The following is a 26,817-nucleotide window of genomic DNA, read 5'->3' as shown; positions in this document are numbered from 1 at the left end:
AGACAAGTTGTTTTAGAAATTATTTAATTTACAAATGCATACACTGCTTCTTAAAACAACCATGGTACAAAATCTTACCAACTCTCAGGTGGTTGCATTGATGTAAATTCTCTTTTTAGCTTCATTTACACTAGGAAGTCAATTTCTCCAGTAATGCTTCTATTCCTTTTACATTTTTAATCAGCTTCAACTTTGGGACAAGCTTTCTCAGTCCTTTTTTGACTCTGTTTGCCACTTCTTGATCGGTGCTCCGCAGAAGGCTACAAGAAACAGGAAAAAAACCCAAGGATGTCAAAGGTCAGCATGTAGGTCATAGGAAAAGAAGCTGTCCATGTAAGGAAACAGTAACTATTTAGGAAGAATAGAGTTCAGGGCAGATTCTGTCACCTCCTATTAGAAAAGCAGCCCTGGTACCACAGCCTCTCTGCCCAGGCCAAGGAATCCAGCCCACGACTATGCTGGTCACCCTCCATTAAAATTGCTCCAGTTGTCGATACCTTTCTTGTAATGGGGGTCCTAAAACTGGATGTAGTGAAGTACATCTAATACACATCGAGTACTTTCACTATTGCACTTCCATGCTTCATTTAGCGCAGGACTACAGAGCCTTACCAGTTCTGTTCTTTTTTAGATATTACTTTTGGAAAACAAACCAGCTTTCCCAGATGAATTTCCTTGCTTCTGGGGAAGAAAAGTTATTGTAAGCTGTAAAATACTATTAGGAAAGAAAAACCTTCTGCACTATCCAGCTCAACCTAGGCCATGATTGTCCTTCTTCCCTTCCTTTGGGTAATAGTGAAATGTTCTCAGATTATAATACAAAATCAGTAGAGGTAATGGCACACCTAATTTGCTACTTCAAAATGATGAGTGAACACTGCCTAAAAAACATAATGTCTTCTACAGCCAACGTGTACAATCCAGAACAGAACTACAAGTTGCACTGGCATACAAATAAAGTAAGATTGGAAACAAACTGTAAGATCCATGTACAGGTACCGAGCAGGCTGCATGATACTATAAGCCTTTATAATCCCTAGGATTCCTCCAAACAGCTCCCAAATTTGCAGCTACCTAGAAGCTTCTTTCTTGCCTACTTTTTAAACAAGGATTAGACACACCAAGCTGAACTGAGTAAGACAGAAAAGGAATTAATGTAGCTTAAGGTGAGATTTAAATTTTGTCTCCTTAGGACTCCAGATCCTGCGCAGGATGGCAACGCTACAGGCAGTAAAGCATGGGATGTCCATCTGACACCACCACTATTTTCAGTTACTCTATTCCTAGATTTATTTCTATGACTATGACAAACAACTTCTAGCAGCAACTTCTGTTACGCTTTTAGCTATGACTACTATTTAATCAAGAGGCCTTCTTTAAAACTAAATTCAACACAGGTGAGGGTCATAGTTTTTCGCTTTTCTGTAAGTCACGTACCCCTGATAATAGCAAGAAAGTCAGGAGTACTGACAAAGGATGTGCTGAACTCATTGGTACTTAACATGGAGAGATTCACATGGTTCACCACCAGGGACAAAGAGCATATGAAGCAGTAAGCCACTCTGGACTGCATTTTATATATTTCTAAAGAAGAATTTCATCTGCCAACAGCTATACATGTAAAGCTGCTTTCAAACTCTTGGTATCCACAGATATTTCAAGACACCGTATTTTTAATATAGAACATCTGCATGTCTAATAATACAGCCAAAAGACCAACATAGTTTGGGTTGGTTTTTTTTTTTAAATTATTATTCTGAAAGTTCTTCTAAGATCTGGTAAGCAGGCACCTATGTATTTTGTGGATATAAGATATAACTCTTACAGGTTGCAGAAATGACATATGAAAATGAGTAAGTCATTTGGTGAAGCATGTTTTTATCCATTTTCTACCCTGATGTAACACATCATTGACAAATTAAAAAATACTGAGGACTGGTCAGCTGCAGAAATGTAAATAGACCAGCATTTATGACATTCAAGTACTTACACCACTTTAGTTACAGTAAACTGTATTGTAATGTCTGCAAAGAACCCTCTCATTACCTTAGGACTCTTCATGCTTGTACTAGGTCAGAACTAGGCCCCACATTTTTTTAATAAAAATCAAATTAAAAGCAAGTAGGGCAATGAAAGGAGAGAGTCCAGAGCACACTAGGTAACTAAGCAATCAAGCACACGCAATGAACTGCTCATAACTGGTGAATAACCTTAAGTCACTATAAAGCCAAAATCTTCAAATGGACTGACTGGGTAATTCTGAGTTTCAGATCTGCACATAAGTGAACAGATGGCTTCTGAAAGTCAACAACAAAACAAAAATCAATCATAGCTTCAGGGAGAACTGCTAGCATCCAAAAATTACCTCTGTCTGAGGGATCTGAGCTCCTTTATGACAAAAGAAGTATCTGAATATTTTTTTTTAATGAGAAGGTTTTTTAGAACTCAACAATTATTTTATGTAAAAAAATATTGCAGTTATTATCTATACCAGACTAAATTAAATTTACCATTGCTGTATAATTTAGGTAACCTCTTGACTTCAACGCATGCAGTTAAACAAAGATGAGGTTAATTACTACATGTTAGCTAGGTAAGCAGGTGTCACATGAAATGGAACAAAAGCAGCTGGTTATGTTCGTGTGTCCTCAACTGCCTAAACAAAAGGGCATCATGCCTAAAGAGTCATCAAGAGAAGTTCAAACTACAAAGGATTCAGATTTAATTAGAATTTTAAAAAACCCTAAAAACAAAATTCCAGGAAAAAAACAAATAAACACTCCTGACCCATACTTTTATCTCTCTTTCCTGTTAGGTGAGTTTCAGTATTGGTGAAAAATGTTGGACTGACAATCTGAGAGACAAGCTCCCCTGCTTGGTAACGAAGCACACTTGTTGAAGCCCCACCCTGTAGCGCCATGAGTAATAGGGAAAGACTGACATTCCTCACAGACTTTTCCATAAAATACACCACTCCTGTGCTGGTTTTTACTAATAAGCAATTATTAGTTTCCCGTTTTTTCTACACGTCTTCAAAACCTATTAAGAGACTGTTGTCACGGTGACAGCCAAACAGTTATTAAAGTGTTGTACATAGAAAAAATTCCACTAATTTACTTTGCAACTTTATTTGGACAATCAAAATAGCTTAGTACATAAACCAGCAACATCACATATTAAATGAATCTCCTCAGCCTTGAGTTAGAGGAAAAAAGTCCAAGCATAAATACACTGTCTGTGAACAAGCCTTTATAACAAATCTCTACTGAACATCTGTGCACAGCATCAGACAACTTAAAGGCATTAGATGCATTTATTGAATTCTAAAGTCCTGTTATGAGACGCAAAGTAAAAGTGTTATCATTTTACCAGCTGAACAATCTTAACAGCCAGATCCATATGACTATTATGATGTTGCATAAACTGGTTTTGTATCTGGATTGCAACTACTCTTCTACTACCAATTCTTCTCACTAGTGCTCTGAAAAATGACTAAACAAAGTTAGGATTAAACTTAGATTACCTAACAGAAGTCCTATTAGTGAAAACAGCTTTTGATTCACCTTGCAAAAGAGCATGAACATCAAAGTAGCCTCACTCTGAAGTCATAAAGAGCAAAGATGGAAAGCAAACAGCAAGGAGTCTAAAGTGACTTTAGGAGAAGAAGTGGAGTGGAAAAAAAGGAGCAGAGGTTTTCATTTTTCAAAATCATGTTGTCTGTTTGAATTGTTTGCTGATTTTCCCTCAGTGCAAGTCTTTATGAGGAGCCGGCAGTGCAATGCTGACCCAGCAGTTCCACACCACAGACCACACACTTTGGGCTGAAGACAAAACCTTGGGTTTCTATAACCTGACACTGACAGGTGATACAAAGTTACAAAGATACAAAGTGATAACAGCAATGATTAACACAGCTGTCAGCATTTGATAAAACAAAATGTTAACATTAGTCTGATTCCTGTGGGGCCTTTTTGATCTCACTAGTTGCATGGTTCTCTGCTTCAAAGTTGTGAGCCAGTTAGCTCATCATAAGCTTTTGCATGGTCTATTCCAAACACTTTACTACTTCAGTATGAGACATACTTAGGCTCCATAATTAAGGTATCACACAAAGCAATAAGCTACAAAAAAAAAAGAAAAAAGAATTCTTGTATGTTCCCACCAGTCACAAGTATTTCAGAGTTAATTATTTTAATGTAGCTATTTGTGGAGTGCACTTTTGAGAGTTTTGTGCTTGTAAAACAAGACATGGTAGGCAAAATTTTAAAAATAAATTTGATTTTTAATCTTAAGATTTTCCAACATGGAGCTACTTCGTAGTACTGCAAAAGCCTGAACTCAAGGAACAACCTATGGGAACTGGTTTGAATTTTTCCAGTACCCTGTTCCATCACAGACTTACCAGTGGCATGAAAGACAGTACACATTGAGCAAAAAATGGCATTTTGCTGCTAGAAATTTCAACTGATGTTGTCGTAGCTGTTCAGGAGATTAACACTGGAACCTAATCAGAAATAGCCATGTGCTTTACATACCAACAAAGAATAATGGCACCTCGATTTACTTCTGCCCAGGTCTTCATATTCTCCATACCAACACGTTCCACCAATGTTCTTCCAAAGCAAACTGTAAAATGTGGAAAAGGGATAGGGAGAAGAAAAAAAATTAGACAGTATCTTTATACAAAGAAGCCTTTTAAAAGTTCTCTGCAGTTGTGATTTAATCAAATAGTTTTTAGCCACCAAGTATTAACAAAGTTTTGCTCTCACAAGGTAACTGACTATTTGATGCAGTGAATAACCTTATAGATGTTTGACTACTTCCAAGTATTGGTTAAAATTAGACAACAGCAGCACTGTGTGACAGTTCACTAGTATAAAGCAGTCAAACTTCCTGTCTCTTTTTTAAAAGGGTGTCAAAGGCTATTCATGTCTTCAAGAAGGCATCCACTCCAAAGAAAGAACTTGGTAAAAATGACATCAACACAAGAGATAAATATATGCACTATACTAATACATACACACCTCTGCTGAAAAGTGCTACGTTTTTAAGCATCTGACTCTACAACTGAAGCAACAGAATTTGAACAGATGAAGTTACTTAAAACTTCAGAGCTAATCCTTTATTGATGCATGAACACCACTAGGAACCTTGTTTCTTTCAGCTGTACTGATGCTACAGGGCTCTCTTTCTTCACTAGCTTTGAAAGCTTGTTGACTTGCAGACTCATTACACTAATGGCAGATGTGAAAGAAAGAACCTAGGCTGACCTCAAGTCCTCAGCTCAATTTGAAGAACTGAACTTCAGGAAAACTGCTCTTACAACTTGTATGCCAAGCAAACTTACCAGTAAGCAATCCCAAAATATCCACCCAAACCCAACAAACTCCAACTTCCAAACAAACATGGAAGCTATTTTTCACTGTCACTTTAGATCAGAATTCCATTAGAAAAACGGGTCAGTTTTTATTCAACTTGTTCCCTATGTGATAAGAATTTTGTTGTTTTATAACGCCAGTTCCATAAACTCAGAGCAACAATTCTGAATGGCGCACCCTTTGGATGAAAACAAAGAAACCAAAGGGAGCAGCTTGTGTTTGAAGTGGGAATTGCACAATGTTAGAAGAAATAAATCCAGATAGCTACCATCATCTCAGTTACATTAGTGTCTTTCAGAGACTAGCCTAAAACTTCCCCTTTGCACATTTTCAATCATCCACTTGAGAAGTAGCAAAACAGCATCCTTTCAGAAACATTTAATAAAGCCCAACTAACTCTTATTTTTAAATGAACCAGTGGATACCTGAATGTAGGAAGAAGAAGAAGAAAAAAATAGAAGTTTAACACAGTCTGATAATTCCACAAAGAAAAAAGCCCCGTACACACAGAGAAGTTTGTTCCAGATTACACTATACTACCCCCAACTCCTTGCATTTTGAGGTTTTTGTATGAGAAAAAGTAATCTCTATTAGGATATGGTGATTCACACAACAAGATTTTGCAGTTATGTAATAAAATAAGTTTAAAAGCTAAATTAAGATGAGAACATCTGTGCCCAATCTCTGCCTTCTGGGATATAAAATAGCAAAGACGTCCTGGTTTTGTGCATGAATTATTGTAATAACAGTCATAAAGCATTAACCCAGCAGCACTAATGAACACAGTAAAGATTACAGTTTGGCTCACAAGCACTAATGAAACAAGTCTTCCTGTAAGACTTTACTTTTTCTATTATTATCCTTTAAACTGCCGTGTAATTTAGCAAAGCTATCAAGACATTTTAAGCACAGAACCTGTCCTAAATACACAGTAAACCCCTGAGAAAAAAAACAGACCACTACTTGCTTTGCAGAAAAAGCAAACATATCCTTGGCATTCTGTTCATGTAACAGCTCAGAACAGCAAAAAGACAGAAGCAATAATCTTAGAGGATATGTTAAATTCTGCATACACTAGTATATTCAAAGAAATAAATGCAGCAATCTTATTTTAGGTCAGATAACTGATTACTCAGAAGTCATAATTTGATCAAATGAAGCTGAATTTCCAACATACCTTCTTTCCCACTCTCTCTCATTTTGTCATCTTGCTCTATTAACCATTTCAAAACTAGATGCCCTGCTGGATGCTCTGCAATGTGAAGCTGTAAAGGGAAAAAACAAGCCAAAAGAAAACCAAATTATTTAATGATGATGTTTCAAAATGCAGTTACATGTCTGTCCACAAATTTTCCTGCTTGATTTATCCACCCTGCCCTTTGCCACCACATCATATTGATCCATTTGATCATCAGCTATGCAAATATCAACAAGTTTGACGCAAGTATCTGAATAGTAATTCAAACCGACCAGTTCATTTTTTTCACTTGCCCTGTAACATCTGACTTTTAGTAATATAAACCATATCAACCAATGTTTCATCCACCTCTCCAAGGACTTCATGCTTACTGAGCAGAATTTCTTGGTCTAGCTGCCTCTACAAGATCTTCCAGACTTTCCACATTTTCACAGACCTGAAAATTCACTACAGTATGGCTCACAGAAAATCACAGAAAACATGAGTAGTTCATGTAAAATTCTGTGAAATGCGTATCTTAAAGAAGGGGAAAGATAGAGCAAATTCAGCACAACTACGAAAATCCAGAGGGCACCTATCTTAAATATAGTGTACACAGCATTTTTTGTTTTCTAGTCTACAGACATATATCTGACTGAGCTTAACTCAACAAAATATGGGAGGGGCACACTTTGAAGAGAAGGTCATACTGTAAAGACAAATAGCTATTACTGTAAAGACAAACACCTATTATCTAAGATCTTTCCTTGCATGGAGATAGGCATACCTGAAAGCTAAGAGACCCTATCATTCTCAGCGTAAACAGTCAAATGAACTATAAAAATTTACTAACTGCTTGATTGCATAGTGATAACATTAAAAGAGAGACTGTGTAACATGATTGTCAGCTACCTTCCCACAGGGTGTTTAAAGCAGTTCTGAAGATTCAAGATCATGAAGTACCTTGCTCTACAACTCAGATGAAATGCTGGCTCAAGCCTTCATCACTCTAGATGCAACAGTAATAAACTATGAAGGGAAAATGTCAGAAAACAGAGGCCACGTCTAATGTATGAGTGCTATCAGGGTAGTATGTTGACATCTTATGTAAAGAAAAAAGTCAGCAGACTTCATTTTAGTAATACAAAATAAGCAAACACTCTGCAAGATCTCAGCACCTTGCCCTCTGTTACATTACCTGCCCATCACGGCCACCTGGAACCAGTTCTTCTGCTGCTAAATTAGCAATTGCATCTAGTGCAGGCTGGATGTCACCAAGAGCTGTTCTCAAGATGTCAGCAACCAAGACAAAGGTAGCTTTGTCTATCACTACTTCTTGGGTATGTTCTTGCAAATATTCTAGCAAAGGTGGGGAAATGGCTTCCAGGAGTTCATGACGGCGGAGTTCAGTATTCTTCTTACTGATGAAAGAGACAGCACATTACTGTAGAAGACTTGCTCTGTATGCACATTAAGCAACAAGAAATTCAGAACATAAACGCTATTTGAGACAGCTTTAAATTATCAGAAGATCAAAATAAAGCATGATTCTTCCCTGTTTCACATGCAATTAAACACAAGTTGCACACAAATTTTAAGAACACATGAAGCAAGAAAGTGCATAGCATTTAAAGCTGACAGCCAGTAAACCTCAGAGTTTTTTGTTAACAATGATAATTTAACCTGTTTATTTTCTATTCATTCTGTTACCTTAATTACTGAGATGCATTTCTTAAACAGCTCACTAATCAGCTAAAATTGCTCCTTCTTCAAAAGCTGATAAGCATCAATGTCAATACCAGAGACTGAATTCAAATTAACGATTTCCGGTTTTATTGCTAGATTTTGAAATATACTTCTATGCAACTCAAAACACCAATAATGCATATTAAAAATTTTCTGCTATGCCAAATTTGATATGAGTTTAAACAAAGAACACATCACAATTTTTGCCCTTTACAAAGGGGGTAAACTGCTGATCACCAATACCTTTCTGGTCACCAGTCATCACATAGGAACTTTAAACCAAAAATGGAAAAATAAGGACTACAGATTAACTTATCTAATAATACTTATGTATTACTTATACATGTTTATATTACTTAGCTATATTATGAAGAAAAGCTGAAATTAAATCAATCATGACAGAAAGTTGCGTGAACTCTTCTGGACTCTAGGGAAAACAACTGAACTCTCCTATCTATTACCTATAGGCATTTCCATCTCCCTGTTGCAGAAGTGTGATGATTTCTGGAACAAAATGTGCAGGGTCTCTAGGACTCAGCAAGTATAACAAGACCTTCTTTCCATATTTGTTGTTTATTATATTGGGCAAAGAAGCATTTATTTCCTGTAAAAGTAAACAAACAGCAACAAAACATTAATGAAATAATAGTTTTGAGCCATTAGTAATTACTGATTACCTTTCAAATGCAAAGGAAGACAACATACTATGAATAAGATTCATATCTGCTTGTGAAATTAAATAAAAAAACTCTAATCAGAATGAAAGTTTGGAGAAGTGAGAGAAACAAAAAATATTAAGGCTTAAAATGTGTTCATCAGATGCATCAATGTCACTGATTAGAAAATACTACAAAAGGACAGGATTTGTTTTCACTGATACAGGCAAGTACAAAGAACAACACATAGAATCATAGAATCTTAGACTGTGCTGAGTTGGAACAGACCCACAAGGATCATCAAGTCCAACTTCTGTCCCTGCACAGGACAACCCCAAAATTCACACCATATGCCTGAGGGTGTTGTCCAAATGCTTCTTGAATGTTGTCAGGCTTGGCGCCATGACTACCTCCCAGGGGAGCCTGTTCCAGTGCTCCACTACCCTTTGGGTGAAGAACCTTTTCCTAATGTCCAACCCAAAATGCCCCTGGCATATCTTCCTGACATACATATTCTGGTATGTCATACACTGTAAAAATATAACCTCAGTAAAAGTCATAACCTCAGCAGACCAAACATACAAAGGATCACCTACCACATCACCTAAAAGTAATCACTAACACCACGCTGACTTTCAAGGGAGTGTTTATAAGTACCTAGACAGCAATGACAGTCCATGGGAAGGAAAAGTCCATCTTAAACTGACCACAGAACATTCACCAAGAAAAATTAACTTTCAGTAATAGAATAAAGCTGACTTCTACTGGGAGTATTATTCACAGTTTATTTGAGCATTAACAGAAAACACTGGGCATTCCCCAGAGGTTAGTTGTTGACTAGGAGTAACCACTTTGTAACCACAGAGTGGGCACCTCATACACTTGTGCACTCTCATGAAAGAGAGGGGTTTCCCACTAAAATCTGCCCAAACGCTGACACATGCCAAGCTCACAATGTACAGTTCCAAACACATATGAAAGTTTAAAGCACCATGCATATTCTTTGGTCCTGGATCAAGACTCCATGGAGCTGACAGGTGATGAGAACGAAAGAAAGACTTTCCTCAAATGATTTAAAGAGCTTAAAACCTTCCCTTACCTACAAATTCCCAGCCATTCTGCCACTCCACATAAATGATCAGTTTTGTAATACTACAAAACAAAAGACTTGCCTAAACATTGCTTCTTCTCCCCTCCCCAAATCTGTATTTTTTTTTTTCTTACATTCCTTAAGCTAAATTTTAGTATAGACAGAATGATAATCAGTATAAGGTGTTTTAGAAGTCTAACTGCTCTTTAAGATAATTTAAGGGTTGGATTCTTTCATAGACTATACTTCAATGCTTGATTTCTAGATGCTTTCAACTCATCCTCTGCTACTACTTTTCATTCACCATCTGAAGAGCTAGTTTTGATCTTACCTGATATTTTTTTCTGTTTCCCTGACATCCTTTCCCTGCTCTTGACCTCATATAAACCCAGATGGGCCAATGTTGTAAGTGTGAAGGTGACTCCTCCTTATTCTCCTTTACTCTTCTGTCCCACTTGATGCCATAGGATGACCAAACAGTAAACACTCCATTATCTTTGATCTCAGATGGTGGAAAACCACAGGTGATTCAGGAATTAAATGACACCTTGGAAGCTCAGCTAAAGCCAAACACAGTATCTGAATTACTAAACCCTCCAGAAAGCACAGCACTTGCAATATAGTACAGGAACACCTCAATGATGTCGTGCCAAGACAGCTCTGCTCTGTCAGGGCTTATTTGCTTGGATTTTGCCCAGAAGTTGTTAAGACTCCAGACTGGACTCTGGAAAGAAAACACAGCTGTGATTACAGCTAATATACCCGAGAAACAAAAGCCATCTCCACACTGGGATGCTTTCATCTCTCCACACCCAGAGAGGCATAGACTTAGGGCCAAATCTCCATGCTAGGGTACAAAAACCCAATTCCCCCCTACACAAAGTTGCTCAGTGGAAGAACTGCTCATATTTTTTAAAGCAAGCCTCATCATAACCACTTTTTCCTCGTATTCCTCCTCTGCATGCAGAGTATTTGCCTCATCTTTACCTCCCTGCCACTGCCTCTCAACCCATCAGTCCTAAAAGCTATGGCATGAGTACTACTATAAGAACATTACAACCTATATCTCAACGTTAATTATCCTGCTTGCAGGAAAATTAATCGTGCACTATGAAGTCTCTTTTATCAGTGTGAAAAAAAACTTCATGGTAATTTACAGATTAAAATATCTTAGAAATTATAAAATTTGCATGTAACAGAACCTTAAGTATAAACACTTTATGAAACCACATTAAATAATTTTTGGAAGAAAGGTGGGGAAATGGGGAATTCCAAAAGGAAGCAGATGCAGACTAGATCATACTATGCTTACTGTTCATTCTGCAGTTCCATGTAGGTGAAATAAAACACCTAGAGTGCTTTCATGTTTCAGACATCTATCTGTATCCATTTTGGAAGCAAGATAAAAGGATTACATGGATTTTATCCAGAACTTTATTTATCATTTAATTATCAACATATTACGTACAAATGTCAAGTTTCGAGAATTAATGTGAGTTAATGGTTTCAGCATCCAACCAAAAGTCCCCAAGTACTTTTTCTTCTTTGAAGTCATAGTACACTATATTCATGCCTGTTGCCATATTCCTGAAAATTTACTATAGTTTACCTTGAAGTATCACTTTCCAAGATGCTACTTTTGCAAAAGAAAAGAGCTAAATGTGCCAAATAACCTCTTTTACATTAAGTTTGCACAATAAGGACATTCTAGGCACAGATATTCTTGACATTTTAGGTTTTCCTGTAAAATGGATAAGGTGACATAGAATCATAGAATCACAGAATCGTTAAGGTTGGAAAAGACCCTTAAGATCATCAAGTCCAACCGTTAACCTAGCACTGCCAAGTCCACCAATAAACCATGTCCTCGAGCACCATGTCTACCCTTCTTTTAAATACCTCCAGTGATGGAGACTCAACCACTTCCCTGGACAGCCTGTTCCAGTGCCTGACTACCATTTCGGCGAAGAAGTTTTTCCTAATATCCAACCTAAACCTGCCCTGGAGCAACTTGAGGCCATTTCCTCTTGTCCTATTGCTTGTTAGTAGGGAGAAGAGACCAACCCCCACCTCGCTACAACCTCCTTTCAGGTAGCTGTAGAGAGCAATAAGGTCTCCCCTCAGCCTCCTCTTCTCCAAATTAAACAACCCCAGCTCCCTCAGCCGCTCTTCTTAAGACTTGTTCTCTAGACCCTTCACCAGCTTCATTGCCCTTCTCTGGACACGCTCCAGCACCTCAATGTCCTTCTTGTAGTGAGGGACCCAAAACTGAACACAGTACTCGAGATGCGGCCTCCCCAGTGCCAAGTACAGGGGCACGATCACCTCCCTGGTCCTGCTGGCCACACTATTCCTGATACAAGCCAGGATGCCACTGGCCCTCTTGGCCACCTGAGCACACTGCTGGCTCATGTTCAGGCGGCTGTCAACCAACACCCCCAGATCCTTTTCCGCCAGGCAGCTCTCCAGCCACTCCTCCCCCAGCCTGTAGCGTTGCATGGGGTTGTTGAGACCCAAGTGCAGGACCCGGCACTGAGCCTTGTTGAATCTCATACAGTTGGCCCCGGCCCAACAATCCAGTCTGTCCAGGTCCCTCTGTAGGGCCTTCCTACCCTCCAGCAGACTGACACTTCCACCCAACTTGGTGACATCCGCAATCTTACTGAGGGTGCACTCGATCCCCTCATCCAGATCATCCATGAAGATATTGAACAGGACCGGTCCCAACACTGAGCCCTGGGGAACACCATTTGTGACTGGCCGCCAACTGGATTTGACTCCATTCACCACCACGCTCTGGGCTTGGCCATCCAGCCAGTTTTTAACCCAGCACACAGTGCACTTATCCAAGCCGTGAGCAGCCAGCTTCTCCAGGAGAATGCTGTAGGAAATGGTGTCAAAGGCCTTACTAAAGTCCAAGTAGACAACATCCACAGCCTTCCCCTCATCCACTAAGCGGGTCACCTTGTCATAGAAGGAGACCAGATTAGTGAAGCAGGACCTCCCTTTCACATCCTCATTCTAAAGTTTTCTGCCAATTTAATCTCTTGAAATACCAGCACAGCTCAATCTTCTATGACAAAGACATTGACTTTAAAGAGATTTGAGTCATCCATTAGCCAGAACGAACAAATACAAAAAGGGTGATTTTCAGCAAGCACTGAATCTAGCTTAACTAATTCAAAAAAATAACTAAAAAGAACATATGAAAGTGCTGAGGTCTTCTATGAAAAGAAAAAAATAAATGTGATACACAAACATCGTGAAACAGAAAAGGTGAAATGGAATTAAATGGTTTGAAAAAAGCAGATGGATTCCTACTCTCATGCTCCTATACACTGACAAACATACTGACACTATTTATTATACTATTTTAGGAAAAATTCAATTACTTACAGATATAATTAACTGTTTCACAAGTTTAGTGTCATCAATGCAGTCAAAGGCTGCCAACAAGGCCAGATGAGAAAATTCACCCTGCAAAGATGAGGCATCAGAAACCACATGCAGTCAAGTTTTATGAATACACTAATTGTCTTAGAATCAACATTTCTGAGAGTTTCTCTCAAACATGACACAAAATGAATCACAAGCAAATTCTGTCTACTGTCATAGAATGAGAGAAGCCCAACATTTTGGCTCTCTGAAAGCAAGGCTTGTTAAGAAAAGCATGTTGTTGAAACAAAGGTAGATGAAGTTGATTTGCCATTGTAACTTGATATACTGCTTTATCATGAGCCATACAGTCTCTACTGCACTGTTGGAGAGCAAGGCTCTAGCATACTCAAAAGGGCACAACCCAATTTACTTGTATGTCAGTGAGACTCTATGTCAAAGTGAAGCCAGATTTCCAGTGCTCCAGTGTTGTTTTAGCGATTATTTTCCCACTGTCCCATATTTCTATATAATATATATTTTATAAAATATAACAACTCATTTATTCTGGTACTAGAAAATTATGGAAAGAAACATTACCTACACCAGTGGCCTCCAAAGTGGCATGCACAAGACAATCCATTTTGGTGCAGGAAGAAAATTTTTTTTTGTACCATTAATAGATATATAAAAATAACCACTGGTTATCTTTATGCCATCCTTTTTAAATTTCTATTTCTGTGTATGTTTTTTAATGTATACTAGTACAGTAGCACATGTACATAATTTATACATAAATATACATATATTGGGGATGCATGCTCAGGGTTGCGTTATCAAGAAAGTTTGGAGACCACTGAGTGAGAGCACATCAACTACTAGCAAACAGAACAATACAGCAACCAGGAAGGGAAGAAGTTTAAAAAGCTTTTCTTCACAGTTGCGGTTTTGCACAGCACTATGAAATCTCGTTGCAACTGTTACTCTATTGGTGCTGCAGTCTCCAAACATACATGTTACTCAGAAAAAAACGAAATACAGACTTCTTTCATTGTATGTCACTTCAGCATTAATTCATTTTGAAGCTTCCCAACTTAAAAAGTTATTGAGCAGCTTATAAGAAATACACAGATTCAAATGGCCTTTCCAATGACATCCCCAACACATCTTAATTTTTGTTCCTCTTCCGTATACGTGCTATTTTACTCCTGACCAAGGAGAATTAACCAAGACATATGAAGATATAAAGTTGGGATAAAAAAAAAAAATTGTAGAAAAAAAATTTAGGACTTATAATTAACTCAGCTACTTTAAAGAAGAATAGTACTACATGTAGTGCCCACAATGAAGCTTCTTAGTATGCCTCTAAATATTCCATAAAGTTCAATATATTTCATATTATCTAGTACATCACCACTACTTTAAATCTACTTTTATTAAGATCTCATAGTTGTTTCCAGTACCAAAGCACATTCAAATTAGGCTCTATCAAATCACTTCTGTTTCAGAGACTATGAAATGGTTAATGAACACTCACCGTTGCTATTTTTTCAATATATGTCTTCATAGTTTTCACAATGACCTTTCTGTCCTATGCAAAAGGAAACAAGAAACTCAAATGAGCCTATAATGCCAGTGATTCTGAATAACTAAATTGTTATTTACACCTTCAAAAAGATAACCCTCAATTTGCTTACTAAAGCAAAGGCTATTTCCCAAAGTGTCACATTTGTACTATTAGTCAACACCTAGAAAGAGTGTGAAGAGTTAAAACTGAACCTAAGACTCAATCAGGGAGTTTCTGTGATATGTTTACAAGTCTGGCCCACCAATGGGAGGGGAGATGCCAAAAAGTGCAACTTGGAAAAAAACAAACAAAAAATCCCCCCAAAAAACCAAACCACCACATATGTTCACTTGTATCTTGTTCATTACTTGCAGAAGCATGCACTTTAACTCTTCATTTGGAAAGAAACTTAACTCAACAGGACCTGAAACTTTGAAGTAGCAAGGACTCTAGCCTGTTGCGAAACCCCTTTACTAGCAAGATTTTTTTGGCAGAGTTTCCTCAATGCTTGTACTTTTGGCTCTTGCAATCACTGCTCAGTCTTCTTTAGACCCATTACTACCCCCAGATCCTAGCAGCTTCATATTTTTTTCTGCACTCGTTTAACAAGTAGACTATTTTCTTAAGTCGTCTTTTTTTTTTTTTGATACAGAAAAAAATAGGAGGCATTACAATATTTCCAAGAGACAATGGCATACGTAAAGTATTTCAAGATCCTGTATCAGCAGAAGAAACTAAAACACAGTTCCTATACTATTTTCTAAGTCTTGGTATTCCAAAGCCAAACATCGTTGCACATTATGACTTCTTTACTCTTCTCTCCCTAGTGCCAGTTTCACCTGTATTAAGAAATCTATGGGATGAATGAATGGCTAATAATCTTCAAATGTAAAAGCTTTATGTGTCATCTCCAAGAACTCTGCTAAAAATAAAAGGAGATGCTTCCACTATAAAAGTTCTAATGAAATCATTTGATTTTCATGAAAAACTACTACTTACGTTTGCCAATATGTAAAGTGGGGCCACTTTTTAACCGTGCTCTCAAATACTTAATTGCATTAAAATCTGTGCTGGCAGAAGGACCCATGTGCAATCATACTCACAGTCTCAGACTAGACGATTATTAGAGAGGACTGAGTAGACAGAAACCAAACAGTACCTTGGGAGTACCATGCCACAAGCAGTGCATCGCTACTCGGGCTCCATCGTGAGTGTGTGCCAGGTAGATGACAGCCTCTCTGATAGCTTCTATCATTTCCTGAGGAAGAAAAGGTGATAAAGCAAAAAGGTGAAAGAAAAGGCCTGAGAAATCTCAAGGCAGGTGGGCAAGGGCATGAAGGGATTTTTTGTCTGCCCACAACACTACAGAGAGCATCACTGGCTCTGTAGAACCACTTTCATTGCCTTGACCTACGAAAAATGGCCTCAAAAGGAGCCCAAACGACTGTAAATGACATAAGCTTTCTCCCTTCAAAACTACACTGTTCATCATATTCGTCCTATGAAATCAAAACTGTATTGTAACTTGTCAGTTGTCCTATTACACACAATTCAAGGAAGGGTGCTCAGAACTGAGAGTAAAATTAGAGGAGACAAAGACAACCATTCATTTAGGAAGAAAATCTTTGAAGGTGATGCAATTTATTCACACGTACAAGGTATTAGCCAGAAAGCAAGAAGAACTTAAAGGTCAGTTAAGCACCAGGTGATGTTATAAATCAGATATGACAAGATTCAGCCAAAAGTTAGTCTTCATATCAAAGGAATGAGGTTTGGAAGCTATCTGACAAATAACACCATCAGCCAAAAAAGAAAAACCAAACCTACGTCCCAGGTTATGAGATACTACTTCTGCTATTATCTCATAGATTTCTTTGACATGAAGCTCCCACATATCTCCCTTTTTATCCCTAGCTTCTTCTCACTCCCTAGTCAAAGGTTTCAAGCATTTTAACATTTATTTAGAAACTACTCAGTCACAACACAATTGGTGTCACTAGCTATATGCACAGGCAGGTACATATCTACAAAAGGGATTTCCAAACCCCAAAGAGAATATCCATATGCTACCATGTCTGCACAAAAAGCCAAGCAAGGAGGAAGAATACAGAAGTATTCTCTCACAAAGTATTACATGAAACCAGGCACAGGAACCTTTAATTAGGTAAGATCTGAACTCAGAATAGGCCACGAATAGTCCACCTCACTACCCTTAGCTTTGGGTTTATTAACAGTAACAAAGAAGAGTTCAGGAGTCCAGTGCAGTAGAAGTAGGTAAGAGACAGCAGGTCTAGAAGGCTCCACCTGGCCTGGAGTGAGATGGTGCTGAACTGCAGAACAAGGGGAGGCTGACGGACACAGCTTGAAGACAGGTGAAGCCAAGCAGGATACCAGCTTATACGATGTCATATCACGCAGATGGATTTAGGCCTAGTTTTTGCAAGAATGGCTGTGGTGAGCTTAAAAGTGGAATTTAATATAGACATAGTGACACAAGCCACATGCTTGGTTCAGGAGGAGGCAGAAGACAAAAGTTTTGGCTGCTGACAGAAGGACCCAATCTGACTGTACTTTGTTCAAGAGTTTTTTGGACAATGGCTAGAAGTGGTTAAGAAACTACACACTGGAAAGCTAAACTACTAGAAGCAACGTCCCTGGCTTTAACTCTTCTCCAGCTATTGAGAAGGACCATTTAGCATGGAGAAAGAAAACATCAAAGTCATTCCATGAGATTGGTGTTTTTTCCTTCAAATAGCACAAACACTATTGCTTCAGCGTGAAAGTTCACTGTGACTGTAAATCTCCATACAACACTGCTCCTCAATCATCTATCCAGAATCGCCAGATGGGTAAAACTCTATAAATGCAAGATGTGTATTTTTGTCTAGTTACCTTACAACAATTTCATAACAAGATTAAAAACATTCAACTGAAAGGCAAAAGAAGAAAAAAACCAAACAAAACATACTTACAGATCTTTGTTTCGGAAGAGCATAAGTGAAAAAGTCCAAAAATACTTTATGTACCAGTGAGTGCTTTATCACAGCCTCTCTGTATTCGGGAAGAGGAAAATAAGCAAAAAGTCCCCACCAAGTAATGGTTTTAACAAAAGATAGCAATACTTCATTTGTATTTAAAAAAGAAAAAGTTAGTCAGTGCAGTGTGAACACAGTCATTCTGAATTATATGTTTTGCATTTACAATATGTGGAAATTTCTACCAAAACTTACACATTCTAAAACCTAGCAAAATATCTTCTCCTAAAGACCTCTGGAGAAGCTTATCCAATAACGCATCATGGAAGCGCAACACGCTGTGGGATTTCTACCAATTGTTTGACTGGGGTAGGGGACACTTTAGCTTACAGAAGTCGAGTTCAAAATTAAGATAAGATATTCATTACAACATTTTGGACAAAACCATAGTTACTTATTATACAACACAGCAATGTTATAGCTTAAAAGAGTATCAGTATCACTGTCATAAGAGCTTAAAAGAACATCAACATCACTGTCTGTCTGTATATCAGAAAAAAAATGGCTCATGCTAGATTGTCACACCTTAAATCAATTTTTGTCCTTACTTTTGTGCCATTGGTGTAAGAATCTGTTTCATTTCATCTAAGATGGCCTCTCTCTTTTCAGGCTGAGCTTCTAACACTTTATCCAGTGTTGGGACAACTGGTGTCTGAAATGAATGCACAATCATGAGGTTTAATCGTACCCACTAAGTATCAGAGTTCATTGAAAATTAGCATCTTTAGTCCCTTTTCAATCAAAATTCATGAATAACACCACAAACAAAATGAATTTTCTGCAAAACTAACAGTTTTTACAATTTTAAAAATAAAAAGCTTATCTACTTTGTCAGAAGCTGTATACTTAAGTTTCCACAAATTGAATATTCATAATTAGCAAACAAAAACTACTTCTGTGGTCTGAACCATAGAAAACCGTATTCTTTTTTTGCCAATTATGGTCAGCTCTTCATAAAACTGTCAGATAGAAGGTAAAATAAACAAAATTGGCATTGTGGTAAGGGATTCCTGAGATAAGGAGAAATCCTGCATGACAGTATGCATATGTCTGGGGGCAACACAGCAACAAGTCAATGATCTGAGAAGTTAACCAAGACCCAGGAAATTCCAGTTCAAGAACAGCAGAGAGGAGGAATATATACCATATACCTTAAATACAAAAGTACTTCCTGGCATCTCATCTGAACAATTACGCTGGTAACTTTTGTAAAAGAATCTGTTGTTAGAAGAACAGTCTGACTAGATAGAAAATTAGAAGAAATGTATTTCTAAGCATACCTGCTGGGGGAGGGGAAGTGGGGGGTGGAGAGTTGGAGGCAGGACAGGGAAAAGTGAACCATATATTTCAAAACTCCAAGAAATTCCACGTCTTGTTAAGGATTACATTGTAATTTCTTATAAACCCACATACTGTTATGTCTCAGGTTTGCACTGCAATGTAAGACTACTTGAAGCACTCATGCCAAGAATGCTAGAATGATGGAAGCTAACACTGCACTTGATTTCAGAGGCTATTTTACTCCCAGTACAAATTACAGCCCACAAACACAGCAAACACATCTTTCTATTAGTGTTGCAAAATGCTTTACTAAAACTTATAATAACCTGAAAAGAAAAAATAACAATACGGTTCAGAAATGAGCTGTTAATTTCCTATATAATTTTAACAGAAATCTTGGGTAAAAGTGTGCTGTGTTGTACACCGGGGTGCAAAAGTCATTGCCGTGTAGTTAATAATTGCATAAAACAGTTCTGTATTTTGTAGCAAATAAAACTATTTGTGCCTCTAATGGAAGCCAACTTTCCAAGTCAGCAAGAAAGAAGGAAAAACAGAAGCCAAAAGAAAGGATGTTGTACTTTTTTTTAAAAGGTTACCACTGCCTGGTGAGGATCTACATCTAAATGGTTTCAAGTGAGTTTGTACTCAAGTCGTATATTCTCCATGGGAAAAGAAAACAAAGCCAAATATTAAGCCTAAATGGCATACTGTATATAGATACAGGCACATTCTGCCCACATTCAGTTCTCACAAGACATAAGGCAGTTCTGACACAAAAGCCATGTACAGCATTAATGGGGAATTAAGCCTAAATGTTATCTCTGAAAGGATGACCATTTCAGGTTAGACACTATGACACTACAATAACTGCAACTATATGCTATTAGACTGTCTTTGATGAGCAGAGCAAGCTCATACATGAACATAATATATTTTACATAGTTCAGACTGAAAAAACACAACAATTTAATCTAGAATAGAAATGTGCAAGTAATCATAACATTTAAACATGCTAAACTAGACTACATTTGGATGGCTGACAAAGAAATTTAATCAAAAGAAACAGTAGGTAAGATAGGTAAGGTATTCCTAACACAATACCTCAGATGCTAAAAAACCTTATACTACAAAGTATTGAAACATCACCTTGTAGACCTGGAAAGTGTTCCCATATAGTTCTTCTGTCAGCATATTCCTCTGCTCCAGAATGGCTTTGTCATTATATGCATATTCCACTACAGCAGATGCTTCAGCATGACGGAGCATTTTTTTCACATGGCCTTTAAAACTTTTTATTATTTCTGCAACTTGTGGTTTTGTCCTGTTTCACACGGAAAGACAGACAGCACGAGTTAAAACTTTAGGGATAAGCTGATCTATTAATAGTTTTATTTTTGGAAGCACATTTAGCTGAGAAGTTTTAGCATAGAAACCAGGAAATATATATGCATCTGGATCAGCCTTATGGCATTTATGAAAATATGGTGAGAAAGCCAGGAATCTGGAGAAATCGTAAGGCATTTTGAGGGAAAGAAAAGAAACCAGTGGATAAATTCTATGGAATACAGGATGCCTTCCTGAAACACTAAGTAGAGAAACTTTTTAAAAGCCAGTTTTTTGTATATGGCAAAGATCAACTTTGAGCATATATTTGAGGAAAACATATGCCAAAAAAAGCTCAATGTGTACAGCTTAAGCTTTACTTTTTTGCAAAAGGAAAACTGCTGTTAGCAATACCAGACACTCTCCTGTCTCATCACTATTCTAAAGATGCTTCCAGAGATGTATTTTTTAATTCATGATTGACGCACTATAGAGTAAGAGCAGCATTCACACTGGAAATGAAACAATGCAACACAGCTAAGCAAATTCACTTCATACTCACCCATACATAAGAAACTTCTTCACAATATTTCTGGAATATTTTGACTTGCTCAACTCTACTAGGCTATCTAGAAGAAAGGAAAAACATTCAGCTGGTTTGATTTTTCACTATGTTAACCCTACAAAACAACATGCCATTATTTAAATAAGTTTTAAGAGCTCACTAGGAATGATGCATCATTTCAGCAGAAAGTTAAAAATATCCAAGAGAAAATAATATGGCTTGTTTTAATGCATCCTAACAACAATACAGAAGCATATAGGTAAAATGTAAATGGGAAGAAAGTACCTTTCAATTCTTCAAATGTCTCTTGCCTTTGCTTCTCATTACCATACTGAATAAAGCACTGGATCACTCGAGTTGAATCATGTGCAAATGCCAGCTACAGGACAGAGATATTTCATTACCCTAGGCCATTCAAACAGCACTATGGACCAAATTTATTTTAATGCACTTGCTCTCTGGTATAGTTTTATGCCACATGTAGCATGTAATGCCAATTATAAAAGTAGTTACCTGTTTATAACAAATTAAGTTTTAAGGTTTTTTACTGTTTTATACATAGTCTATCGAACAAAATATAGATGATACTTGCAGTTGCTGACAATTAAGGACATGCATCAAGGTTTTAATACTGAAAGAGAAGCATGAAATGGTATCTCGTTTTCTCTCATGTTCTTCTTGATTTCAGAGTGAGTGTGACAATACAGTTCCACTTCGGCACCAAGAATCACTTTAAAATCCAACATATATTTCACTGCAAATTTATACATTTAAAGAATTAAGCAGAAAGACTGTTTAGTACAGCATCAGGACATTAGCTTCTCTAAAAGAAAGTTGCAAAGCAACAATTGTAATTAATCAAAACTCTGACTGGCTGTTTTTGAACTTCAGTTAATATAGAATTTCACTGGACTAAAGCTGCTTGGCAGAATAAGACAGCCTTACAATAGCCAGCTGATAGACAAAGCATCCCAGGACTACTGCCCTGAAATCCAAGTGCCAAATACAGACTTTCAACCTTGTTTTTGTTCTTTTTTACTCACAGTTTAAAAAAAATTCCCCGTAGCTTTTGGAAGAACAAGTTAGTACTGTATTATTAAAAGTTCATTTATATTTCACCATTCTTTAAAGAAGCTTTTGTGAATTTGTGTACTATGGCATTAGTTTTTCTTACACTTTTAATTTTTCCATGAAGAAGCTTCTGTAGTTCATTCATTAGCTTTTCTCGCTTCTCCTTATCGCATTTCTTCCTACAAACAACAACAACAAAAAGTAAAACAATCTTAATTGAGGAAGCAGCTTTTTTGTAGTATGATTCACTTACATCTATAAATTAAGAAGCAAAACAGTACAAAAAATTAAGCTAGCTCCTGCTAATCCAAATTTACATTGTCCTTCATTAAACTTGTACATAGTTGTCATTAAGCAGTTTCAGTTCCAAGAAACCAAACCAGATTTCCACACTTTAAAATTATTCTTTTCTGAGTAACGATATTATTAAAAAGAACATAAACTCAAATCTGCAGTCAGAGTCGTTTACAGATCCAAAGACCTGTAAGTATCTTACAGCCAAAACTGCAAAGCACAGACACTTAGAACAAGTAAAATTAACTCCTTCTGATGTGGGGCCCCACTTCTAAAATTACACGTGCCCCGAGAGAGTATAAAAAACTCCACAAAACACTCATGCAGTGATCCCACTGAAAGATCAGGCTGAATCAGTACATGCTCTGTGCTTTGGGATGCAAAAAAATAAGACAATTCCTTCAGCATTTACTCACATATTTTAGCTTAGAATACAAGTGAGCTCAATCCAGACATTTCTAGCACCATGGGTCACCACACTCTGCTTGAACCATCTACAGAATTGCATGTAATGTTATCATTCACCCATGGAGCTTCACTATAGAAATACAGTTTCATATAATTACAAGAGGAGAAAGAGAGTCTTGCAACTTATGACTAAAAGCCAAACGAATGAAAGAAAAAAAAAATCATTATTACCTTCTCACACTTTCCCATATTTGCTTTGATTTTACAATTATGTCGTAATTACTTTTATCATTAAGTTGTCTGGTTTGCTTTAACTCCTTCCGTTTCTTTTTGAAGTCATTCCACTTTGGCTTCTTAGAATCTGACCCTGAAGACAAAAATAAATACATTTTCTATAGCCAATAAAAGAGGAGCGATAGAATTCTTTATCAGTATAAACTGTGGCAGTTCTGTGACTTGAATTGGTAACAGTTCAGGAGCTTTAAGTGCAGTTACCCAGCTAGCTAATATGAACGCATAAATATTTAATAAATATACTAAGCCAGTAATTTCCACTTTCAGAATACTGGAAGAACAAGGCAAACAAGATTTTTCCTCACAACTCTGTGTGCTGGTTTTGGCTGGGATAGAGTTAACTTCCAAAGATACATTGCAAACCTCTTAATACCTTGAAAATTGACTCAAAATGCACCTAGCAGTTTATGACTGCCCCAGGTAATCCTCCCTTTTTAGTTCATCCTGTACTTATACGTACCTTTTCCCCTCTCTTTTCCCTCTCTCAAAAGAAGAGCCCTAACTCAAAAGATACATATCTGAAATCTCAGAGAAACAAACAAAATTAAAGTCTTTTTACATGCTTAATCTTTTTATTCAGTCAAATTCCTTGAACATGGGATTTTACTATACAACAGCTACACAACAAACTCATTTAAGGTAACTTCATAGTAAGTGCCATAAATGAGTGTAATAAAGTAAACTTGGAGTCATTCAGCCAATTTGGAAAGGTGATAACAAGGCAGGGGAAAAGAGGAAGTCCTAGATGAACAATGTGTTTCCTAAAACCTAGTTTCCACTGATATCCAGGCTTAAAAGTCTGCTCACCTCCCTCTTCACCATCCTGGAGCTTCCTCTTTCTTGCAAGCTTTTCTGATTGCTGTTTATTCTTGAATTGTTTGACACTAGCTCTTCCAGGTCTTAACTGTCCTTTCACAGATTTCTTGGAAATGGATTTTGCCTTTCCCTCCTCATCGCCTTCGTTAAGAAGTTTCTTTGGTGGACCCAAATCTATTAACCAACAAAACAGAAATGAAAATGTTATCCTAGAGCTAATGTTGCTTCAAAATAACAAATTATTACTGTAACAAGAATTAAACTACTTTGTAACAACAATTATAACAATAATTTTTACATGCTTCTCAAAGCTGGTGTTTCCACTGCAGTCCCTGGGTGTCCCAGTTTTCCCTTGGGAAGTTTTGCCCAGGCATCATTTTCTGGGCAGCAGTGTAACAGCCCAGGCATAAAAAGGATTATTCTAAATTAAGAATTTCACCACCCCTGACATCAAAGTCATCAACCCCCAAATCATCTTTTCATGGTATACGGTCAGAGCTGTTTTAACATCATCTGTTTTAAGCAGAAAAGAGCAAACACTGAAAGGTATCTTCTCAATCCTAACCACAGCACGTCACACACCCTAACTTCAACTCTCAGATAAACTTTTTCTTAATGTGGGAAAGCAAAGTCTAGAATCAAAAAGTTATTAACTTCAAATTTTTAATTAAAAGAGTATTTTAGGTCAATCAAATAGACCTGAAGGGCTTGCAATCCAACATATTTAAAGCATTTCAGCTTTACTATTTCCAGGTTATTTAATCATACAGTCAGTATAGTTTTGAATGCAAGACAGAATTATACAATGACTGATGTTGGAAGGGACCTCTGGAGGTCATCTGGTCCAACCCTGCTGTTCACGCAGGGCCACCCAAAGCTGCTTGCCCAGGATCACGTTCAGGTGGCTTTTGACTGTCTCCAAGGTGGGAGACTCCACCACCTCCCTGGGCAATCTGTGCCAGTGCTCCGTCACCCTCACAGTAAAGAAGTCTTTCCTGGTGTTCAGAGGAAACCTCCTGTGTTTCAGCCTGTGCCCGTCACCTCTGGTCCTGTCACCGGGCACCACTGGAAACAGCCTGGCTCTGTCTTCTTTGCACCCTCCCTTCATATACATTGAGAAGATCCCCCTCAGCTTTCCCTTCTCCAGGCTGAGCTGTCCCAGCTCTCTCAGCCTTTCCTCATAGGAGAGATGCTCCAGACCTTTCATCATGTTCATGACCCTTCACTGGACTCTCCAGTATGTCCATGTCTCTTTTGTATGGGGGAGCCCAGAACTGGACAGAGCACTCCAGGGGGGGCCTCACGAGCGCTGAGGAGAGGGCAAGGATCACCTCCCTTGACCTGTTGGCAGCACTCCTCCTAACGCAGCCCAGGATCCAATTAGCCACCTTTGCCACAAGCGCACATTGCTGGCTCATGCTCAATTTTGTGATCACCAGGAGCCTCAGGGCCTTTTCTTCAAAGCTGCTTTCCCCCAGCGTGCATGGAGTTGTTCCCTGCCACATGCAGGACTTTGCACTTCCCCTTGTTGAACTTCATGAGGTTTCTGTCAGCCCATTTTTCCAGCCCTTTGAGGTCCCTCTGGAGGGCAGCACGACCCTCTGATGTATCAGACACTCCTCCCAGTCATCGGTAAACTTGCTGATGGTACACTCCACCCCATCATCCAGATCGTCAATGAAGCTGTTGAACAGGACTACACCCAGTATTGACTCCTAGGGTACACTGCTAGTTACAGGCCTCCAACTAGATTTTGTGCCACTGATTACCACTCTCTGGGCCCAGCCATTCAGTCAGTTTTCAATCTGCCTCACCATCTGCTCATCCAGCCCATAACTCATCAGCACCTCTATGATGATCGTATGGGACACACTGTCAAATGCCTTACAGTAGTCCACAAAGACAACATCCAGTGCTCTTCACTCATCTACAAAGCTAGTAATTTCATGACCTTAAGTCTACCAGGATAAAAAATGAAGTTTGAGCATGCCTGTGCACCACAACAATCACTCAGCCACGACTCCTATTAAAGAGCCTTTGCCCTCTTACCATTACCTTTTTTAAATTTCTTTTTTCCGTGTGGCACTTTTCCACGAGCTGCTTTTCCATGAGGTGCTTTTCCACTCTTCCTCACAAACTTCTTTTTACCCTTGGCTTCCATTGCGGCAACCCTACAAACGGAGCAAGAGACAGCATTACTGGACCACCGCGGCTCCTCTGCTAACGATGCGAGGAAAAGACAGCCTGCGCTTCACTGAACACAGGGAAAGGGCGGTTAAACGCTTCTCAGTGGCGGTCGCCCGTCCCTAGGAGGGCGGCGAGGGAGCAGAAGAGGTCGCCCACAGGCCGGTCGGCACGGAGGCTCAGCTACGCAAGACCGCGGTTCCCCGGGCCCGGGCGGCCGAGGCCCCGGCCCCAGCCCCGCTCCGCAGGGATCCTCAGCCCAGGCCCCGTGGCAGCGCCCGGGAGGCCGCAGGAGGCGGCAGCCGGGCGCGGGTGCCCCGTGGTGGGGCTGTTCCGCACGAACCCCCGCCCCCCGCCGCCCCACGACCCCCGCCGCGCACCGCCGGCCCCGCCGCTCGCCTCACACGTGCCCTGCCGTGCCGTGCCGTACCGTGCCGCCCGCGCTTTGCGGCCCCCTCCGCAGGGCGCGGCTCCCCATTGGCCTGCCTGGCCGCTGCCGCGCGACAGCGCCGAAGCAGCGTGCCGTAAAGCGCCGCGCAGAAGGCGCAGGGCGCCAC

General features: G+C 38.8%; 1 protein-coding gene across 5 annotated transcripts; it reads right to left on the bottom strand.

Moving 5' to 3' along the window:
• Window positions 1-7: 7 nt before the first annotated feature.
• PUM3 (pumilio RNA binding family member 3) lies at window positions 8-26,817 on the bottom strand. Of its 5 annotated transcripts, none has more exons than XM_087741696.1 (18): window positions 26,691-26,817; window positions 26,132-26,247; window positions 24,068-24,250; window positions 23,198-23,333; window positions 22,368-22,443; window positions 21,479-21,572; window positions 21,191-21,257; window positions 20,452-20,626; window positions 18,573-18,676; window positions 17,962-18,040; window positions 16,149-16,247; window positions 14,960-15,013; window positions 13,444-13,524; window positions 8,763-8,905; window positions 7,754-7,976; window positions 6,556-6,643; window positions 4,536-4,626; window positions 8-260 (listed from the first exon to the last, which is right to left on the bottom strand). In XM_087741696.1, the coding sequence occupies exons 2-18, from the start codon at window positions 26,235-26,237 to the stop codon at window positions 131-133; spliced, it is 1,929 nt and encodes a 642-aa protein (XP_087597822.1). In that variant the 5' UTR covers window positions 26,238-26,247; window positions 26,691-26,817; the 3' UTR covers window positions 8-130. The 5 variants fall into 5 exon arrangements, with proteins under 5 accessions (XP_087597822.1, XP_087597819.1, XP_087597821.1 ...); XM_087741693.1 differs by having other exon boundaries at window positions 26,641-26,702; XM_087741695.1 differs by lacking the exon at window positions 26,691-26,817 and adding an exon at window positions 26,660-26,681.

Source organism: Nipponia nippon, unplaced genomic scaffold (genome assembly GCF_047370975.1).
Source record: "Nipponia nippon isolate SJK-2023a ecotype South Korea unplaced genomic scaffold, ASM4737097v1 scaffold_8, whole genome shotgun sequence".
Lineage (NCBI taxonomy): Eukaryota > Metazoa > Chordata > Aves > Pelecaniformes > Threskiornithidae > Nipponia > Nipponia nippon.
This window is presented reverse-complemented; position numbering and strand designations above follow the sequence as displayed.

Coding starts and splice junctions, on each gene's coding strand:
- PUM3 (XM_087741696.1), bottom strand. CDS start 26,237: ATGGAAGCCAAGGGTAAAAAGAAGTTTGTGAGGAAGAGTGGAAAAGCA. Junction 21,573..22,367: donor TTCATGGAAAAATTAAAAGT/GTAAGAAAAACT, acceptor TCTGTCCTGTAG/CTGGCATTTGCACATGATTC. Junction 18,041..18,572: donor CTTACACCAATGGCACAAAA/GTAAGGACAAAA, acceptor TCCCGAATACAG/AGAGGCTGTGATAAAGCACT.